At 47.8% G+C, this 18,144-nt stretch overlaps 1 protein-coding gene across 1 annotated transcript in view; it reads right to left on the minus strand.

Moving 5' to 3' along the window:
* LOC129382081 (uncharacterized) overlaps positions 1 to 18,144 on the minus strand; it is a 34,614-nt gene that overhangs the window by 11,140 nt on the left and 5,330 nt on the right. The window contains exon 2 of the mRNA XM_072285709.1: positions 17,113 to 17,384. Within this exon, the coding sequence (XP_072141810.1) occupies positions 17,113 to 17,384 (272 nt within the window). The remainder of the gene's footprint in view (positions 1 to 17,112; positions 17,385 to 18,144) is intronic.

The following is an 18,144-nucleotide window of genomic DNA, read 5'->3' on the forward strand; positions in this document are numbered from 1 at the left end:
GGGTGGGGACGTAGGGGGCTGAATAAGGAGAAAGACGCTGCTTCTACAACCCTTGAAGGTAGCACACTCAGCGTCTGGGGAAAGGGAATTGAGTGGAAAGGGGTAGGGAGAAAGAGTCACGCTGTGGTGGATAGCTTTGAAAATTTTGACCACTTGGCATTCTTTATGGCCACTCACATTGCGCAGTGTGCAAATTGTGCAAGAAGAAGCAACATGGATGACTTAACCCCTGCCTCCCCTGAAATATGGAAACGCTATTATACCACTGCTTCTTCTCGTATGATACCTCTGCTTCTTGTATCATCTCGTTGCTGACGTTCAACTAGTGGAAGGGGCACACTAGCCTCCTCTTTTGTCTATTCGTTGGTATTTAGTTGTGCCTTGTGGGGAGCACCCGCCCCCATTTCCTCCCGCGTACTCGCGTCGTCCCGTTCGCACGTGGTGGGAGGGTTGAGCCGGCGTAGACAAGGGAGAGAGGCACTACGTGCCCTCCCTTTCTCCGTTGCTCTTGTGACACACGTAACTCTCTCCCCCCACGCGGCTCACGGGAAAGGGAAACGTATCCGGCGAGCGCGGAGGACTTCCCTTCGCAAAAAGGTAAAAAGGCATAAAAGCGCGCCACCGGAGGAGACTCTCTCTCTTGGGATGCCGCACACCTGGACCGCCTGGACAAAATCACCTGCCGCAACCTGTGAGTGACCTCGTTTTGCCTGACCCACCCAGGCAACGAGGCAAGCCTATTTATTACTATCACTGAGAGGACGTCCCTCTGCGAGTGTTCGTTATTGCTAATAGCAATAAACGTTATTACAGTTGACGCCGCTGGTTGCCTTATTCGTTCGAACCCGACGTAGCCGCGACTCCCGCGCTGCGGATTGGGAGTTCCACAATGCGACTGCGTGAGGCTAGATCCGGAGCTCGCCTTCAGCCCTAGCCGCATGTAGAGTGGAACCCCCACAGCCTGCATTTCATTTCTTTTTACTACTCCGCTTTCATAATAGCACAAAGGGTGCTTAGACATAGCAGCCTCTTAATTTTTGTGAGGTTTTGTGTATAATTTAGCAGACGTTGTCCTGGTCGGCTGGCACGCTAAAGAACGATATTTCTATATAATTCTGTTTACTAACTTAGCACACATAGGTAGTAACGCAGATCATGTACGTATTCAGTAGTGAGCAGGTAGCAAAACATTATCAACGGTTCAAAGGAGGTAGAACAGTTGCAGTTGCTCTTTGTATGCAGCTACTAAGTCTGGTAAGAAAAAGCAATGGCTCAAGAGAGGTAGTAACCGTTGCAGCTATTATACCTCTTTGCATGCAGGTAGTATTAGGTAGTAAACAGTTAGGAAGAAGTTAGTAATGGTCCAAAAAAGGTAGCAACCGCTGCCGTTACTACCTATTTGCTTGCCGTTACTAACTTTTTACTAACTTTTAAGAGTGTGGGCGATACGATAAGGCGAACATCCACCTGCATGTCTACAGGAAGAGGTCCCCGTGGTAGACAAGATTCCGGTATTCGGCCTAAGTATTCAGGTGAACGGCAAAAACTCTGACATAATTTTGCGACCAAATGTGTCGCCTCATAAGAAACATCTTTAACAGAAAAGCGGGCATGAAGGAGGCCAACCTGCTGCAACTAGCGCAAGCTTTCATCATCAGTAGAGTAGTACACGTCGTTCCCTATCTCAGAATTGGGGTAGAGGAATACAAGGAAATTGATATCATAATCCGGAAAGGCATCAAAGTAGCGCTCTGCCTCCCTCCGAACCTCCGAACACGCCCGTGGAGGTAAATGCAACTGGGAGTATCTTATACAGTCGAGGAACTCATTGAGGCGGTGCTCACGGCAAAGCATCACTGACTACAAGGAACAAAGACTGGAAGGAAGGTAATGGAGAGACTGGGATATCAGTCCAAGCAGGAGCAAGGGCGACCGCGATATACAGATCAGCATGTAAGGGACAAATTTAATGTTCTGCCACTACCCAAAAACATGAATCCAGCCTTTCACAAAGGTAGAAGGAAGGAAAGAGCAGAGGTCTTACAGGTCTAATACCAAGGCAGAGACAACATTGTGTACATACATGCGGCAGAATAGAGATAGGACTGTCCGCATGGCGGTAGCAGTCAAGGGGGACGGATGTCCAGTGTTGTGCTGTATGCTCAGCAGGGTCACAACCGTAGAGGCTGAAGCGATGGCCATAGCCTTCGCAGCTAGTCATGCGAGGGTGAAGTGGTCATCAGTGATTCCAAAAATGCAATAAAAAATTACAAAACAGGACAAGTTACGACAGCCAGCGCCCAAATATTAAATGGAGCGAGGGGCTCAAGGAGCGACTTGTTCTTGTGTGGGCGCCCGCTCACCAGGGTATCTGGGGTAATGAAACCCACAAGGTCCCCTGAGGTCTCACATTCCCGTTGGCCCCTGCGGCACTTCAACCAGCTGAGGACGTAGACAGAAATGAGGAACTGAGAACCTATCAGGAAATCATTACATTAATGATTACATTACAATCTAAGCAGACAGGCTATTCTGGCGATATACCGCAGCTTAGTAAGGAAGAAGGGGTAGTATGGCAGAAGCTGTGGACAGGGGTTTTCCGAAACCCACGCTATAGAGCAAATTCCATCCAGAAGTCTTCAAACCACATTGCAAGTTCTCAAAAGTAGTGAATATAGTCCACATGGTGTGGATGTGCGAAGCAATATACAATAGCTCAGACGATAGAATCCTGGGAGACCCTACAACGCAACTGGGACAGGAAGACTCGATGAGAAATCATCAGCCAAGCTCTACCTGCCTCCGAGTGCTTTGGTATCCCGGCCGACGAATAGAGGTGCTGCGGAAGACCATCTTCTGCGGTGTTGATTTACTGGTGGAAATAAATGTTATTTTTCTCTCTGGCAAAGTCGGTGTAGTGTGCGTGCGAAGCCAAGGTACTCGGAAGTGATGTGCATAGAACAAAGAACAGCAGGGCGCATGTTTTCAGGCACAACTAGAAGCAATGCAGGACCATCAGTTGAGTAATGTTTTTTTTGTACAGCAAACCATTACAAAAAATAAATGGTGTCATTCCAGCTGACTCACGTGCAGCTGGCCATAGGGATTTCAAGGTATGGTTGCAACATTGCTTGTTCTCGAAGGCGCTGAGGTCTGGAAACTCAGAGGAGATGGAAACTATAGTCGGATACAACTTTAGAAAAAAGGGGAGGCCCCGCTGGCCCCGCCCAGACGACCGAAGCGCGACAGCCGATTGCCTCCGCGACTAAAATAATCCCGCAAAAAAAATCGTGCTTCTGAAACGCGCAATTCTCGGTATAAACAAAGACTTTTGTATTTTGATGACTGGTTTAGTAGAGCTCTCATGTGCTACAGCACATGCCGGATCACGACAAAAAAAATAACCCCGTGCCTTCCACAATGCTTCCTGTCGTCTGCTCTTTCGCTTCATTGCAAGTGACAAAAGTAGAAGGAGCAGCTCTGCATGGCTTTTGCGCTTGTTTACATGTACACGGCACATTTACTATTCTTTTTCCTAGCTTAAAATGAATCAGTTGCTATTGGACAAGTACTTATATAAAACAATGCATTTATCGCAACCATTACAAACCTGGGGCGTGAATACTCGAGGCAGGAAAGGTACAAAAATGCTTCATTCATCGTATTAAATAAACACTCATGGTGTTAAATAGCATAAAATTTATATTTTTTGGTTTTGTGTTTCACAAATATTTTCCTTTTTTTTTTTGCGAGCCTGAAATCTCGCCAGTTCGCGCAAGGCATTCCGTGTGAGTTTTCCGACATGGAGCCCAACGAGGTGACATCGGAATGCGATTCTTTGTAGCCAAACGAGCCTTGTTTAGCCTCGATGTCCACACCACCAAGGATCCTCGACAAGAACAAGAGTGGCCACATCCTGAACAGCGATTCACGCAATATGATCCTCCACTGCTACACGTATTGGCGTAACAGGGAGCCTGAACATAGCGTGGAGGCCACGACCAAGTTTGTCGCCGAGATGCTTGGTGTCAGCGAAAGCACAGTGTTCAAGGTGAGGAGGGAGGACAAAGCATCGCATATTTCGGGTGGCAAACTGTCGACGCCCTCGCGAAAGTGTCCACGAAATGCGGAGAAAAGAAGACGCAGCACGAAGTATGACAGCTTCACGTTGTGCGCGCTGAGGTCATGTGTGCACGATTTCTTTCGCCGCAACGAGATACCGACGGTCGAGAAGATAACTAACGAGTTCTCGAAGCGTATGGATCTCTCATCACTGAAGTGGTGTACTGTGCGTCGTCTGCTTGTCGAGATCGGATTCAAGCACGAGAAGAGGAGCCGCAATTCGCTGCTTATCGACCGGGATGACATAGCTGAATGGCGGAATCGCTACCTTCGTGACGTGGAACGCTACCGGGCGGAAGGCCGAAAGATCTTTTTCCTGGACGAGACATGGGTGACGGCGGGACACACTCGGTCGATCGTGTGGACAGACACCGTGGTGCAGAAGCGCGGACGCCTATATGCGCGAGCGAATGGTCTGTCGACGGGTTTGAAACAACCTTCTGGGAAAGGCCAGCGCCTGATTGTGACGCACATCGGCAGCGAGGATGGCTTCGTCGACGGGTGCTTAAATATATTCCGAGGCCAAAAAACGGGCGACTACCACGAAGAAATGGATGGCAATCGCTTCGAGGGATGGTTTAATAACGTTCTGCAGAAGTTGCCTGCTGGTAGCGTCATTGTTTTGGACAATGCACCTTATCATTCCCGGCGAGAAGAGAAATTACCGACGACAGCTTGGAAGAAGGAAAAAATACAGGAGTGGCTCAAAAGCAAAAACATCACCTACAGCGAAAGGATGGTTAAAAAGCAGCTGCTTGAGTTGGTAGCATCTGTAAAGCCACACTTTCTGAGCTACATCGTAGACAATGCAGCTGACAGGGCCGGTTGCATTGTACTCAGGCTCCCACCGTACCACTGCGAATTTAATCCCATTGAGCTCGTGTGGGCAAAGGTGAAAAATGGCATCGCTGCGGACAACAGAGATTTCAAGCTGTCCACGGTCGAAGACGTCTTGAGGGAAAAAATCAAGCATGTAACGGCGGAAGACTGGAAGAAGAACATTCACCACGTGATGGATCTGGAGGCAAAGTTCAGGCTTGATACCTCTGGGAGTGATCATATCCAACCCATCGTCATCCAGCTGGGTGAAGATGACAGTGAAGAAAGCGACTCCGACTGCGAGCTGTCCAGCATTGAGCCACTCAATGAAGAATAACAGCTTTTTATTAACGAAAGAACAGCCCTTATTAGGGCTACCCAAATTTTGCCGGTGGGTTCGCAGCAGCCAAGCATTCTCCCGTGACCTCTCAAATAAATAAGCAGTTCATTTGGTGACGCATTCCTTTTAATGGAAGCTCAATTCTGAAAAAGCGATGTCCTGCACAGATCGTGCTCAATATAAATATTGGCATGGAAACGTGCTGAAATGCTGGAAAATCTGACTGCAAATACAATTATTAACCCTGAATAACCATGTGGGGCCCAAAATGCTCGTTCGGGCAGCCATTATCCAGTTTCACACGAAAAAGCAGTAGTCAACATGAAATTGACAGCCACTCTTAGCAGCCTGCAAGCGAAAGCACATTCATGTGTTTGCATTGTTTATTTTGGTTATCTGGCCCAGGCAAGTAATGCGAAGACAACAATTATCAAGCATCATTAGCTTAGTGAGGCCCAAAATACTCATTCGGGTAGCCATTCATAGAAGTACTCGAGGGCAAGCTTGAAAGGCACCATTAGCTGCACGTCAAAGCGCAGTCATGTCGTCACCACTGTTGGTGAAACGGCAGCAATCAACGCGAAAATGACAGCCACTGTTGCCAGCTTGCATGCAAAAACACATTTATGTGGTGGCATTGCTTATTTTGGTTACCTGGCCCAGGCAAGTTTTGCGAATAAGAACAATTATCAAACATTATTAGCTTTGTTAGGCCCAAAATACTCATTCGGGTAACTATTAATAGCAGTAGTCGAGGGCACGCTTGAAAGGCACCATTAGCAGTCTGCACGTCAAAGCGCAGTCAACTTGTCACCACTGTTGGTGAAACGGCAGCAATCAACGCGAAAATGACAGCCACTGTTAGCAGCTTGCATGCAAAAACACATTCATGTGGTGGCATTGCTTATTTTGGTTACCTGGCCCAGGCAAGTTTTGCGAATAAGAACAATTATAAAACGTCATTAGCTTAGTTAGGCCCAAAATACTCATTCGGGTAACTATTGATAGCAGTAGTCGAGGGCACGCTTGAAAGGCACCATTAGCAGTCTGCACGTCAAAGCGCAGTCAAGCTGTCACCACTGTTGGTGAAACGGCAGCAATCAACGCGAAAATGACAGCCACTGTTGGCAGCTTGCATGCAAAAACACATTCATGTGGTGGCATTGCTTATTTTGGTTACCTGGCCCAGGCAAGTTTTGCGAATAAGAACAATTATAAAACGTCATTAGCTTAGTTAGGCCCAAAATACTCATTCGGGTAACTATTGATAGCAGTAGTCGAGGGCACGCTTGAAAGGCACCATTAGCAGTCTGCACGTCAAAGCGCAGTCAAGCTGTCACCACTGTTGGTGAAACGGCAGCAATCGACGCGAAAATGACAGCCACTGTTGGCAGCTTGCATGCAAAAACACATTCATGTGGTGGCATTGCTTATTTTGGTTACCTGGCCCAGGCAAGTTTTGCGAATAAGAACAATTATAAAACGTCATTCGCTTATTTAGGCCCAAAATACTCATTCGGGTAACTAGTAATAGCAGTAGTCGAGGGCACGCTTGAAAGGCACCATTAGCAGTCTGCACGTCAAAGCGCAGTCAAGGTGTCACCACTGTTGGTGAAACGGCAGCAGTCAACGCGAAAATGATGATATGTGGTGTTTAATGGCGCAAGGGCCAGGTGTGGCCAAAGAGCGCCATGACAGGTGGTGATGTTGACGATGTATTATGGAGATGTGACTTGGCTGTAAAGTGGCCTAAAAATAGTTGCTGTAAAGTGCATAAAATCTACGTGATATAAAATTATGGCGATGACGAATACTGTGAACATTAAAATCCATCGTAAAAGAATGACATAGCATTAAAAATATATGAGATGGTAAAAATGGCTGGAGCACTGTTGCCTCGCCGGAGCCCTTGAAACACAAGGGCCTAGAGGCACGTGCTATACGAAAGAGCTATCACAGCGGTATCCTCTGAAGAGAGGATCCGCTATGAACATGTGGGGCTAATAACATGCAGGACAACATCTTTCAGGAAACTTAGGACTGCGCTGCTATCAAATAGCGGTTCTGGGCCGAGCAACATTGCGGGATAAAGGGGGATCTGCTGCCGGTATGCTAGTGGAAAATGTTTCTTTCTCTCAGATTCGGCTGCCCGACACTCCAGGAGGACGTGGAGGACGGTAAGCCTCTCCCCGCATCTACCGCAGGTTGGAGGATCATTTTCAGTGAGTAAAAAGTTATGTGTGCCAAATGTGTGTCCTATTCTGAGGCGACAGAACAGGACATCAGTTCGCCGTGATTTTGTTACGGAAGGCCAAGACCCTAATTGTGGCTTTATCACGTGCAGTTTGTTATTTACTTCTGCGTCCCACTTACGTTGCCAGTGGTTTCGCAGTTTCCTTCTTAAAAAAGGCTTCAGGTCTGTGACAGGGACCGAAGCAGCAGGATTAACTGTATGCAATGAAATTGATGTGGCCATCTGGTCTGCTAGAAGGTTTCCCTTGATATCCCTATGTCCAGGCACCCAGCATATAATGACATGCTGGTTAGACATATACGCTCTACAGAGAATAGAATAGAGCTCGATTATTACGGGGTTTCTGTGTTTACAGTGCGACTTCAAGGCTTTCACGACGCTTAGGGAGTCTGTAAATAAAATTGTTTTTTGAATATTTGATTTTCTGATATGTTTCACAGCCGATAATAGTGCATGCGCCTCAGCCGTAAATATACTTGTTTCAGGGTGCAGTACACCGGATTCCGAGAAGGATGGACCAATGGCTGCGTAGGAGACCCCGGCATGTGACTTAGAAGCATCTGTGTAAAATTCTGTGCACGAGTACTTGTACTGGAGCTCCAAGAAATGCATTTGGATATGTGTCTCTGGCGCATGTTTACTGACCTCTACAAAGGATGTGTCACACTCTATCAGCTGCCACTCCCAGGGCGGTACTAGCTTTGCTGGAGGCATTAGGCGTTGTTCCAGAACTGGGACATCCATTTCCGTGCTAAGTTCTCTTACATGCAGTGAGAATGGAAGTCTCATAGAGGGTCTGTTATGAAAAAGTGTTTCACACGTCAAGTCGTTAGCGGTTGTGAAACACGGATGTTCCTTATTAGAGCGAACCTTGAGAAAATATGTTAAGCTGATCTTTGTTCTCTGAAGATGGAGTGGCCACTCATCTGACTCTACATATAGGCTTTCAACAGGGCTTGTCCTAAATGCGCCAGTGGCCAGACGGATACCCAGATGGTGAACGGGGTCTAACATCTTAAGCGCGCTCGGTGCGGCAGAGTGGTATACTACGGCGCCATAATCTAACCGTGATCTAACTAGGCTCTTGTAAATATTCAATAAACACTGTCTGTCGCTACCCCACGTTGTGTGGGATAGGATTTTAAGTAAGTTCATTGTTCTAAGACATTTTTCTTTAAGATGTTTTATGTGAGGTATGAAAGTGAGCCTGGAGTCAAGAATAACACCAAGGAATTTGTGTTCTTTGTTGACAGGGATTTGTTGTCCGCCCAGTTCTACACAAGGATCTGGGATCAGGCCTCTCTTTCTTGTGAAGAGAACACAAGAACTTTTGTGGGGGTTGACCTTAAATCCGTTTTCGTCTGCCCACTTGGAAACCTTGTTCAAGCCCTGCTGTACCTGTCTTTCGCATACTGTGAGGTTGCAGGATTTGAAGCCTATTTGTATATCGTCTATGTATACGGAATAAAAAATGGCAGGTGGTAGTGAAGCACGTAGCGTGTTCATCTTAACGATAAAGAGAGTGCAGCTGAGCACGCCTCCCTGGGGTACACCAGTTTCCTGCGTAAATGGACGTGACAGTGCATTGCCGACTTTTACTCGGAAGGTACGATTTGACAAATAGCTTTCAATTGTGTTCAGCATATTTCCACGGATGCCAATTTCCGACAGGTCTCGCAAGATACCGTGACGCCATGCCGTGTCATATGCCTTCTCCATATCAAGGAATATCGATAGGAAAGACTGTTTATGTATAAAGGCATCGCGGATATTTCCTTCCATGCGCACAAGATGATCGGTCGTCGACCGCCCTTCTCGGAATCCACACTGATAAGGATCGAGCATATTGTTGACCTCGAGGAAATGTATAAGTCTGCGATTTACCATTTTTTCAAAAAGCTTACACAGACAATTAGTTAGAGCTATCGGACGGTAACTTGCCGCCAAGGAGGGGTCTTTTCCGTGCTTCAGAACAGGTACTACAATCGCTTCTTTCCATGTGGATGGGAGGTATCCGGAAGCCCAAATAGTGTTGAATAGTTTAAGTAGTGTAACTTGTGTGTCAGTATGTAGGTTTCTGATCATATCATACATGACTCTGTCAGGTCCCGGTGCAGTGCTTTTGCATGTGTTCAAGGCAGCTTTCAACTCGGCAATATTGAAAGGCCGGTTATACGGTTCATTCTGCCTGGATTTTCGTATGATTGGCTTACGTTCTATTATTTCTTTATGTTTAAGAAAGGACTGGGAATAATTGATTGAGCTCGACACACGCTCAAAGTGCTCCCCAAGTGAATCTGCCTGGTCTTGCAGAGTTTCGCCTTGTGTGTTTACCAAAGGAAGGGAGTATGTTTGTCGCCCTCTTATCCTACTAACCCTGTTCCAGACTTTCGCCTCATCTGTGTACGAGTTGATGCCCGATAAAAAGTTCTGCCAGCTTTCTCTTCTAGCCTGTCGGCGGGTTCGCCTGCCTTCGGATTTTACTTTTTTAAAGTTCATAAGATTTTCTGCAGTGGGAGAAGCGCGTAGCAAACCCCACGCTTTGTTCTGTTTTTTACGTGCGATCCTACAATCGTCGGTCCACCACGGGACGCGCCGTTTGCACGAGAGGCCATTTACTTGTGATATGCATTTAGATGCGGCATCTATTATAAAGGCTGTAAAATACTCCACAGCAGCATCAATTTCTAACGAGGAGATGTTATGCCATGCGATACCAGTAAGAGTTCGAAATTTGTCCCAATCAGCTGTCTCAATCTTCCACCGAGGTGCCTGTGGTGGATATTCGTTTTCTTGAGGTGTTCTTAGTAGTATGGGGAAGTGATCGCTTCCGTAAGGGTTCTTTGTAACTTCCCATTCAAGTTCAGGCAGAATAGAAGGAGAAACTATGCTGAGATCGATTGAAGAAAAGGTTCTGTTTGCTAGAGAGTAATATGTGGGTTCCTTCTTATTCAAAAGGCACGCACCACAAGAAAAAAGGAACTGTCCAACAAGACGGCCTCGCGCATCTATACGAGAGTCGCCCCACAGGGAGCTGTGCGCATTGAAGTCGCCAAGAACAACATAGGGTTCTGGCAGTTCATCTATAAAGGACTGAAATTCATGTTTAGTTAATTTGTAATGCGGGGGTATATAAAGCGAGCAAATAGTGATGAGTTTGTTTAGCAGAACAACTCGCACCGCCACTGCTTCAAGGGTCATTCGAAGCTGTAAAGGTTGACATGCTATACTTTTATGTGTGAGAATCGCAACACCACCCGATGATGCGATGGCATCATCGCGATCTTTGCGAAACGTAACATACGTACGGAGAAAGTTTGCGAGTCTGGATTTTAAATGTGTTTCCTGTAAACACAGCACTTTTGGATTATGTTTGTGGATGAGTTCTTGCAAATCATCAAGGTTTGTAAGGAGACCTCTAATGTTCCATTGAATGATTTGTGTATCCATATTTAAATTAAATTGGTGCTGTGTTTACGGAAACGGACGGGATGCCTTAGATTACAGAACCCTTTCGAGGCCCTGTAATAGGGGTTTTGTTCTTTCTGGAGCGTTCAAGGGAGCCTCGCCGCTCCTTAGGCGCTTGGTGCGCCTTGAGGATGGGTGTAGTGTCCATTGCCTCTTGTGAGGCGCCGGACACGTGCTCTTGCGAGCGGGAAGTTTTCAGAGGGAGTCCCGCCTTGGAGGGCAAGACCCCTGCGCCCACCAGTCCGGAGGTCGATGGGGCTCCCAGAGGGATTTGGCTACGCCGGCCGTTGCCAGCGCAGGAAGGGACCTGGGAAGTTGAGGCAGCCTCGGCTGCGCCCACCTTCGGGGTCGATGGTTCCTTCTCCTCGGTTGACGGAGCAGCGCTAGCTGCAACCGTCGCGGGGGCAGATGGCGTGACTGCCGACTCACTGCTTGTGGGTCGGACAGCCGCCGGAGGCCGTTGTGACGCTGCCCCCTGACGCGCCACTTCGGCAAAGCTTTTCTTTGGCAGGTATGCTACCCGCCTTCGTGCCTCTTTGAACGATATATTCTCTGTTACTTTTATGGTTACAATTTCTTTTTCCTTCTTCCAGGAGGGGCACGACCGTGAGTACGCGGCGTGATCCCCATCACAGTTTACACAGTGTAGAGAGTTCTTACATTCTTCAGTTGCGTGTTCAAGGGCACTGCATTTCGCACATGTTTGGCGGCCTCGGCAGCTCTGCGAGCTGTGGCCAAAACGTTGGCATTTGAAACATCTCAAGGGATTTGGCACATACGGTCTTACACGGAGCTTGATGTACCCGGCCTCGATTGATTCGGGCAGGACACTTGAATTAAAGGTGAGGATTAGGTGCTTGGTCGCAATTTCTTTACCCTCGCGCCTAATCTTAATTCTTTTGACACTTATAACATTCTGTTCGCTGAAGCCCTCAAAGAGCTCAGCCTCAGTGAGCTCCAGCAAATCATCATCCGAGACAACGCCGCGGGAGGTATTCATCGTGCGGTGCGGGGTTACTACTACTTGGTTCTCCCCAAATGATACTAGCTGTGGCAGCTTCTCAAATTGCTTCTGGTCGCGGAGCTCCAAGAGGAGGTCACCGCTAGCCATCCTCGACACCTTATATCCTGGGCCAAAAACATCGGTAAGGGACTTAGATACTAGGAACGGGGAGATTGTTCGTACTTGTTTAGCTGGTTTTTCTGCGTGGATTACATGAAAACGAGGAAAATTGTGGACTTGGCGTCCGAAAAACTGAAAGACCTCTTCGGTGCGCCCTCGTTTCTGAGGGCGATCAGGGAGTTTAGGAAAAGCGTTTTCCATAAGTACAGTTGGGTTTTCGGCCGCGATGCCGACCACCCACCATGGAGCCCAACAGGGGGACGTGACAGGAGCTCCTGCTATAGAAACCCTGCCAACGCCAGCCGTACATCGCCGCTATAACCAAATACAGCATAACCAAGGCTGGCTAGCTACACAAGGTTAACCCTTGCCGCCGGGAAACTAGGAAGTGAGGAGAAGTGATGAGAAGACAGGAAAGATGAAAAAGACGAGAGAGAAAGACGAAGATTGGAGAGAAGGACAGGAAAAGGCGACTGCCGATTTCCTCCAGGTGGGTCAGTCTGGAGGTGCCGTCTATGTGAAGCCGAGGCCAAAGAGGTGTGTTGCCTCCGCCGGGGGGCCTTAAAGGTCCAAGCACCCAGCATCGGCTCAACCCCCAGGATCCCCTTTTCCCCAGACACGGCTACGCCGCGCACGGCTACACGCGGGAGGGTCCAACCCTCGTGTGCTCGGGTACGTGGTGTCGCAACACACCAAACGCCTGCTGACGCAGACGCCCCTGCGGGGGTCAACGCGAAAATGACAGCCACTGTTGGCAGCTTGCATGCAAAAACACATTCATGTGGTGGCATTGCTTATTTTGGTTACCTGGCCCAGGCAAGTTTTGCGAATAAGAACAATTATAAGACGTCATTAGCTTAGTTAGGCCCAAAATACTCATTCGGGTAACTATTAATAGCAGTAGTCGAGGGCACGCTTGAAAGGCACCATTAGCAGTCTGCACGTCAAAGCGCAGTCAAGGTGTCACCACTGTTGGTGAAACGGCAGCAGTCAACGCGAAAATGACAGCCACTGTTGGCAGCTTGCATGCAAAAACACATTCATGTGGTGGCATTGCTTATTTTGGTTACCTGGCCCAGGCAAGTTTTGCGAATAAGAACAATTATAAGACGTCATTAGCTTAGTTAGGCCCAAAATACTCATTCGGGTAACTATTGATAGCAGTAGTCGAGGGCACGCTTGAAAGGCACTGTTCACAGTCTGCTCATCAAATCACAGTCATGCCACAGCCATTGTTGTATTTGTTTATCTGACCGGGCAAGGAACACCAATGTAAGCACAATTCTTCACCCTGAATAGCTCTGCTAGCATTGTTTGTACGAAAAAATGCTGAGTGAAGCTGAATGTGTTTTATTGAGGCAATTATTTAATTCAGTAGCCATCGGCATAGTGATGGACAGCCAGGTTCAGACAATGACATTTGTGAAGTAATAAATGGTGAAAGTTGCAAAAGCTCTCAGTGCACTGCTTCGCCGGGCTCCACTCACAGAAAAATGTCTTTGCAACGAAGAAAGCGTCAGACAGGAAATGACTCCCCACTGCACTATGTTATTCGTGATGAAAACTTTTACCATCATATGTGATGGGCAGCGAAACCGTCTGTTTAGTAAGACTGAATGCATGAAAAATGCAACAGCATAGAAAGATGTTGCTTCGCAATATGCAGCTTTTCATGTGCACTTCTGGCGAGCTGCCACATGTACTGATGCATAAACATGAACAGAGGTAAGAGGCAAAGTTGCTGTGCAACCCACATGACGCTTTTAAGAAAATGTATCTCTAAACCTTTCTGTTTTCATAGGCGATCAAAATTTGTTTTGAGCAAGTTGGTTAATCACATTGAAGCAACAACACAAAAAGTAAGGACAGAAAACACAGCGAGTAGGCAGATTGAGAAGACGAGGTGGACGAGTGAGAAAGGTTTTAATGAGATGGAAGAAGCCAGCCCTGCAGTGTACAGGAGTTGGTGCTATGAATGAGATTCGTTAATGAAAATGTGTATAGACTTCGTTGAAAGAAAACTAGCAAAAACAAATGCTAATATAAAATAAAAGGACAGAAATAAGAGCATGCGCAAACATGCATGGAATCAGGCACACAAACGCGAAAACTAAGAAAAGCTCAAATATAAAGAAATGTAGGAAATAAAAAAGAATTGACAAACGCAAGAAAACATACACACATTTACAAACAGACCTGGGTAGAGGTATTATAGGAGCGGGTTCACAAGCTGCTGTGCCTACCTTCTCGTATGTTCTTTTTTTTTTTTAACCGTTCTCTTAACACTGTCTTGGGAATTTTTAATTGCAGCACATCACAAGAATTTAATAGCAGCACGAAGCTATGTTGTGGGAAACCATATCGAGCGCTGGCAACACAACTTATGCCTGACTGTGCCACAGCACGCATTCAACAGCTTGCGCGCGCGGTGAGCACTGGTGCAAAGCAATCAATCGACGGTGCCACACAACGCACGAGCACCGCCGTTAGACGCTCGGCCATCTCACTGCTGAAAACGATTGTTCACGCTAAGTTGACGGCGACAAATCTTTGCGTTGGAGGCTTCTTTCGCAAATATTTTCTGTTGAGACGCTCGTAGGTTTGTTTCACGCGCGCACGCTTTTCTGATTTCTCCTGAGAATGGTTTTGCTCCATCACTTCAACCCGTCCGACGAGAAACGCAGCGACACAGTACACGAACACCCGCCGCTGACAGTAGACACCAGATTTTGGCAAACTTTTCTCGTCGTAACTTCACTCGGGAGCGAAATAAAACAGACATGGAACAAACAGGCAGGATGTGTGTTTGCAGCGGTCGCCGTAGTTTTCAGGCAAAGCGTAGTGCAGCGTCAGCGATGCTCGCTGCAATGTCTCTTCCCCGGATCACGGCTTGGAATAAACGCGCGTGGCACAAATGCCACATCGTAAGCTCGCAGTAATATTTCCGGCATGATAGACAATCACAAACAGTTTGGGAATTCACTGTGACGAGGCGTTGACGCGCACAGCTGACGCGACTTCGCCCAGTTCGAAGCCCGGGCGGCCATCTTCTCCGACGGCGGGGTCCCCGGCCGTCTGGCGCATGACGTCGGTCCAGAGTGCGCGCCCATTGGTGGATGTTCGTGTGCATCCGCCTCGGAGGAGTAAACGCCCCCTTTTTTCTAAAGTTGTATCCGACTATAGATCGTTATTATAGTTATCATTGTCCACCTTAGTGTGCGACGAAGGGACAGAGGATAGAAAATTAGCATTCGTGTGATATTGTCTGCTCTTGCAGGTGGCAGAAAAGCTGAACTTTTGAAGGCGCAACGCCTAGCGGGCCAACCGGCCAGACGGATCGTGCAGCCAAACAAGCCAACATAGTGAATGATGTCATTCACTATCATGAATGTGCGGCCATGCAGATACAGACAGAACTTCTCAATGACAAAGATGACTGCTAGACACTCGAGTTCAGTAACGGTGTAGTTTCTGTCCACTTGTGTAAGTGTCCGACTACCATAGGCAATGGCATGCTAGCAGCCACCGCATGCTCTGAACAAGCACAGTGCGAAACACCCCCACCAGTGGCGTCAGCATGGAGCTCAATTGAAGCCTCCGAATGAAAATGCAACAGAGCCGGTCCAGAAATCAACAAAAATGTCAGCTGTTTAAATGCAGACTCGCAGTCAGTAGTCCATAAGTATGGGGTGTCTTTGTAAAGGTGAGACGTGAGGGGACAGGCAAGCTGTGGGAAATTCTTGATAAACTGTCGGAAATATTAGGAAATGCCCAAAACACTTCACAGGTCTTTCACAGTCTGTGGTTGTTGGAAGTCATGAACTGCTGCTATCTTTTTGGGGTCTGGTGGTATGCCGTCTCTGCCGACCAGAAGACCTAGTACTACAAGGGCTTGACGCTCACCGAAATGACACTATTTGGAGATTAAAATAAGGCCAGCTTGCTGGATACAGTCAAGAATGACCGACAGCCATTGATTGTGCTCATGAAAAGTCCGGCCGTATATAATGAGCCAGAGCAAGAAGAATGGGGGCGCGTGAGCTCTGGTGTACCCTGCACCTCCACCAAAGATGTTACGAAAGATGTTTATTTACAGAGTGAAAAGAGGTCCAGGAGGAAGCTACAAAAATGGACCAGCCGGTGCGCAGTACAGCCGAGCTCACGCACCCCCACTCTACTTTCTCTAGCTCAGTCGTGCAGTGCTGGGACAGTACTATTAGAGAAAACTGTTCTTGCATAAGTGTTAACTTATATGCCGTGTAGTTCTCTTGCGAAAATGCGGATGCCATCGCTCAACCCGTTGCTAACTGAGCGAGGCAGTTGTTTAGGCTGCTGTACAGAATGCACCGCCTATTGTTTTCCGATGGACACAGAGGTCAATAAAAGCATCTCTGGAATTTAAAAATGTCTCAGTATAACATTACGTACAGATCCAACCACCTAAGTAGTGAATGCGACTGGGCAGCCTTCGGGAACGGTGACATACTGATGTTGGCACAGCACTGTATCGCCACCTCCCGCTTATTGTGTGCCATGCAAAATGAAGGGCAGTTGATTTCAAATCACAAAAGCCATAACTGAACTATAAAAGCAGTTACCTTCATGCTAACTGCTTACATATTGTTGAAAACCAGGAAGCGGAGCCGAAGTAGAGAACGTCTTCTTTATTCGACGCTTGCTAAAACCAACTAAAAAAAATGCAGGTGCGCGCTCGGCTCCACGCTCGCTTCTAACTTCGACTTCTTCCCATCTTTTTCGGAGCATAATATTTAACAGCTCCCGGCCGAACAATTTGCGTGTGTTTGTTTCTTTTCAAGACGGAGCTTGTCCAGCAGTGACTGGTGCATGCTGGTGCATGCTGGTGACTGCTGGTGCATGCGTCAGGTGTTATGTGATTGGTCTGCCCTGGCCCCGGCCCAGACAGCATTGCTAGCCTTCCAGGGGTTAAAGGTGGTGGTTGCTGGGGTGAAGGCAGTTCCTTTTCACGGCCTGGCGAGCTGTTGCGCGCGGTCATGGCTTCAGCCTGTCGTGGAAGTGGCATTCGCTCCACCCGGACTACGGGGGCCAGCGTGTGGTCGTTGCGTTTTAGCCTTTCTACTGCACTGCTGTGCCTCCCTGACAATGAGGACCCAGGGGTGCCTTTGCTGTTGACGACGGGCGTCCGGCAGGCCCGCTCGAGTGTCGCGGGTCGGAAGACGTGGACGTTGAAGACAACGATGAGGACGACGATGACAAGGAGCTGTGCCTCGACGACTTCCCTCCATCCGCCGGGTGGAGCACGGACGTGTCAGCAGTGTGGTCACCCCGACCAAAGGTGTCGATGCTCCCATGCCGCTGCTCCAAGTGATTTCGCAGAGCCTGTAGTTTTGTGACTTGGTTGCATATTTCACACACAACTAAATAGAAATCATCCCACGCTAGACAAAATCCGGAAAGTTACATATCCTCTTTTCTTAGTTTCATGGCATCGCTTTCTCTTTTCGCTGCCTCTGCCTCTGTATCGGCTTCTTTGTTTTTCTGGACTCCTGAAGCAGATCGTTTCGGCCCAAGAATTCCATGACTGTCCTTCAGTAGCCGACACACTATTAGTAGCCACCATTCTGTGAAGATATTTCAATAGTTTAGCAGTAGAAGGGTATTAGTCTTCTACCAGTTGGAAGTGGTGTCGCAGAGTTGTAGCAAGGAGAAAGGGACTGCAGCAGGCGCCAAAAGGAACCCTTGTCATGCGCAATTCTTCAATATTGGAAGACCCTTCTCCAAACCAGAAGTAACGAAACGCGTCTCGGTCTTGTTCAGCCAGCGATATTTGAAGAAACGCTTTTTCGATATCGACGGAAATGATAATCTTGAAGTTGCGAAACTTCAGCCGTAAGTCGATGATGTTGAGGTTCAAATTCGGCCCTGTCCACAAGACATCGTTGAGTGAAGGTGATTCTGGAGCATGATAAGAGGCGTCGGATACCACCCATACTTCAGTCGTAGTTCTATCGCGTCGCACTACTGCTCGATGTGGCATAT

Source organism: Dermacentor andersoni, unplaced genomic scaffold (assembly GCF_023375885.2).
Source record: "Dermacentor andersoni unplaced genomic scaffold, qqDerAnde1_hic_scaffold ctg00000039.1, whole genome shotgun sequence".
In the NCBI taxonomy this organism is placed as follows: domain Eukaryota; kingdom Metazoa; phylum Arthropoda; class Arachnida; order Ixodida; family Ixodidae; genus Dermacentor; species Dermacentor andersoni.